At 32.1% G+C, this 3,497-nt stretch overlaps 2 protein-coding genes across 2 annotated transcripts; one reads left to right on the forward strand and one right to left on the reverse strand.

Moving 5' to 3' along the window:
* Positions 1–538: 538 nt before the first annotated feature.
* GO595_010409 (uncharacterized protein) lies at positions 539–1,273 on the reverse strand (the record flags this gene model as incomplete). The annotated part of the gene is made up of 1 exon (XM_067913085.1): positions 539–1,273. One exon carries the CDS (start codon positions 1,271–1,273, stop codon positions 539–541), a length of 735 nt encoding a protein of 244 aa, XP_067769147.1.
* Positions 1,274–2,444: 1,171 nt separating this feature from the next.
* On the forward strand, positions 2,445–3,266 carry GO595_010410 (putative FK506-binding protein (FKBP)-type peptidyl-prolyl isomerase; the record flags this gene model as incomplete). The annotated part of the gene is made up of 1 exon (XM_067913086.1): positions 2,445–3,266. One exon carries the CDS (start codon positions 2,445–2,447, stop codon positions 3,264–3,266), a length of 822 nt encoding a protein of 273 aa, XP_067769148.1.
* Between the last annotated feature and the right edge of the window lie 231 nt (positions 3,267–3,497).

Consider the following 3,497-nt stretch of genomic DNA (forward strand, 5'->3'; position numbering starts at 1 on the left):
AAATTATATTTGGCAACTTTTGCTAGAGAGCAAATTACGTTGGTATACTGTGGAAGCTTTCTTGGAAAATTGCGAAATACATCATTTAATATTTCTTCTGGTAATTTTGTATTTCCTTGAAATAAATCGATTGAATTGATTGCTTGATTGATTGGTGATATGAAACATTCTATCAGTCGTGTTAGAACTGATTGAAACATCTGAGTTCCATTATTCATTTTTCGACCGTTGTGCACAACAGAAAAAATTGAAATGGTCATTTATATAAACCTCTTAAATCTGCCGAAATTGTGTTACATTTTTCAATGTGATCACATTGAAAAAGTTTATATGTAAACGGTGGTAATTCTAATGTTGGATTCAGCCGCTGAATGATTTGAAATCCCATTTCACACCAAACTCTTTCTCTATATTTGACTTCGAAACTTCATATTGTATCGAAATATAATATAGGTTGTGATTATTTAACTAAAAAATTCGAACATAAAAATTTTTTAATTACAAAAAGAACGTTAAACACGCGGGGGCCCCCAAACCGTTAATTATTTTGTTTTGGGTCTTCTGTGTCTTCTATCCATTCTGCAATAGTTTTTCTTCTTCTAATATAGAAGACGACTAAGAATGCTATTTCTGTTACTATGCATGTAACAATAATGCATAGAACGGCTATAGCTACAGCTGATCTTAATGAACTTGGGTTTTCATCTGGCTCAGTCACACTCGTTGGTTGAACATTACATTGCTGTAATTGCATTAGCGTATAAGTAAAAGTGTTAAAATTACGAATTTGGTTAATTGTTATTATTGCGCTTTCTCCAAACACGTCTGTCTTCCAATCAACTGAAATATCTTGGTCATTTACTACATTTGTATCCATGTAAAGAAGATATAAACTTTCTGATAAATTTGTTGTTAAATATTGTGACTTAGTTTGCCCTAAAAAACAGCTGTTCCTGATTCTAAGCTTTGAAGGATCAGTTGAAGAAGACTGGAAAATAAACACGTGTTGGTAAAATTGGTTGTTGACAAATTGAGAGTTGTCAATTGTAATGTATTCAATTTCCTTACAAAAAATGATGTCGTTCGAATCGTGGCCTTCGACTTGGAGATACTTCAATGTGACCTGAGAGATGGCCGACATGAACTTACCAAATGATCCAGATTTACAAAAGTTCGAAGTAGAATTGATGTATTCCATGGTAATGATTCCATGGGAAAGTTGAAAAGAATAATCTTTTTGTTGGTTTTTGTGACAGTTGTATATGAGATTCATCCGATGACGTGATTGGTTGTCTTGTGTTGTCCAGATGAAAAATGCATGATTCTCAATTAACGCTTGACATTCAATAAAGCAGTTGTAGGTGGAATACACTGCAGCCGCAAACATGTAGAGAGCGCCACCATTGAGTGAGGAACATCGAGTAAAGGAATTTTGTGTTAATATAACTTGATGATATAATTTACATTGTAGAGTTCCGATACTGACAGCTCCACCTTTGTGCGTTGTTGAAGTGCAATCTCTAAATTCTGAAAATCTAATATCAATCCCTTCTGTACACCCATACGAAATTGATTTTTTAAAAAATGATTGGTTTTTGGCTTGAAATTGGTTGACAATAATAGGTGTATCAAGGACACTAACAAAGTGTGAGTCAGCAATATGAAGCTTCGAATATGAAGATTGATATAAAAAAGATGAAAATGATTTAAAAAAATGAATGTTGGAAAATGAAGTAAAAAATTTCTGAGAGCCTGGAGAAATAGATACTATTGGATTTCGAGAAAGACTTGATAAGGATAGTAATGAAATTGTTAAATTCATATTGTTTTGAATTGACATGGTTTGTTCGTATATTCATCGAAAACCGTTTTAATTGCGCTTTGTTGCTGATATTCACCAAAACTTTTGATTTAATATTAATTCTTTAAATTTTATATAAGAACCAGAAAACTGTATTGTTTTTTCGAAAGAATTTTTTCAAGTTAGTGTGACTCATAAATTAAGTTCTTATAGAACTTGTTTAATTTTGTTCATAGTGATTCCAAATACAAATTTTTAAAAAAAGATTCCAAAACAATATTATGTTTAGGAGAATTTTTTTCAATCGTTGTTTCTTTGTTTCACGTGTAATGTGTTTAGTATAAATTTTTTTTGAGAAGTATTTATCATGTGATTTTATGAAGACCTTTTTAGAAGACAAAACATAAGATAAAAAAAAATCAAATTTAGTTCTTTCTTTGATGCAAACATCTTATTAGGAACTATAAACATATGCAGCAAAATATTTTTAAATATTTTACAATAAATTTAAAAAAGGATTATTTTCACCAAAAAAGAAACATTTTTTCCCTTTGTTGAGAAGAGACCCTAAACGTGCCCCATTAGAAACCGTTTATTTTAAATGGCCGGCCATTTAATCGTAAGTAGTCAATTCACATTTACAATGTCAGGTGAAGAAAAAATATATATCACAGAAGATCAATTAGTTTACAAAATCATCAAGGTTGAAGGTACAGGAGAACAACCAAAGGTAGGTCAAACTGTTCGCGTACATTACACTGGTACACTTGAAAGTAATGGCGAAAAGTTTGATTCTTCAAGAGACAGAGGCCAACCATTTGAATTCAAGATTGGATCTGGCGTTATTGAGGGATGGAGTCTTGGTGTTGCCACAATGAAAGTTGGCGAAAGATCAGAATTCCATATTGCTGCTAAGTATGGCTATGGTGAAACAGGATCACCACCAAAAATCCCAGGAGGTGCTACATTAGTTTTTGATATCGAACTTTTGTCAATTCCAATCCAATATAACTCAAATGAAGAAGCTCTTGAAGCTGCAAACAAATTCTGTGATAAGGCTACAGAGTTCTTCCGCGGCGGCAAGTTTGAAGAAGCTATTTCTGAATATAAGAATGCACTTGATGCCGTTACAAATAAATACGGTGAAGATATCGATAAGATGAAAACACGTGTACAACGTAACTTATCTATTGCTTACTACAGAGTTCAGAACTGGAAAGAATCTCTCCAATATGCAGAACAAGTTCTTAAGACAGATGCTAATGATGTCAAAGCATTACTCCGTAAGACTGAGGCACTTATCAACCTTGGCAACATTGAAGAGGCTCATAAAGCTCTCGATAAAGGCCTTGCCATCACAAAGAATGATCCTGCATTCAAGAGCATGATTCCAAAGCTCAATGCTGCTGAAAAGAAAGAGCACGCTAGAGAAAACGAACTCTTCAAGAAGATGATGAGCAAGTAAATAAAAAAACAATTTTACTCTTCAATAAAAAAATTTCTTTAATTAAAGTATTATAAAATTGTTTCCATATTATAATATCATTAACAATTTTTTCTGCATCATCTTGTGATACATCTAATATTGGAATTCGAATTAAAGGTTTTAATGATTCAAATGTAGGATCAGATCTATCACCATTTCTATTAATATAAATTAATAAATGAGTTCTAGGAAAAAATTGACTAATGTTAA

Source organism: Histomonas meleagridis (assembly GCF_020186115.1).
Source record: "Histomonas meleagridis strain 2922-C6/04-10x chromosome Unknown scaffold_61, whole genome shotgun sequence".
NCBI lineage: Eukaryota > Parabasalia > Tritrichomonadida > Dientamoebidae > Histomonas > Histomonas meleagridis.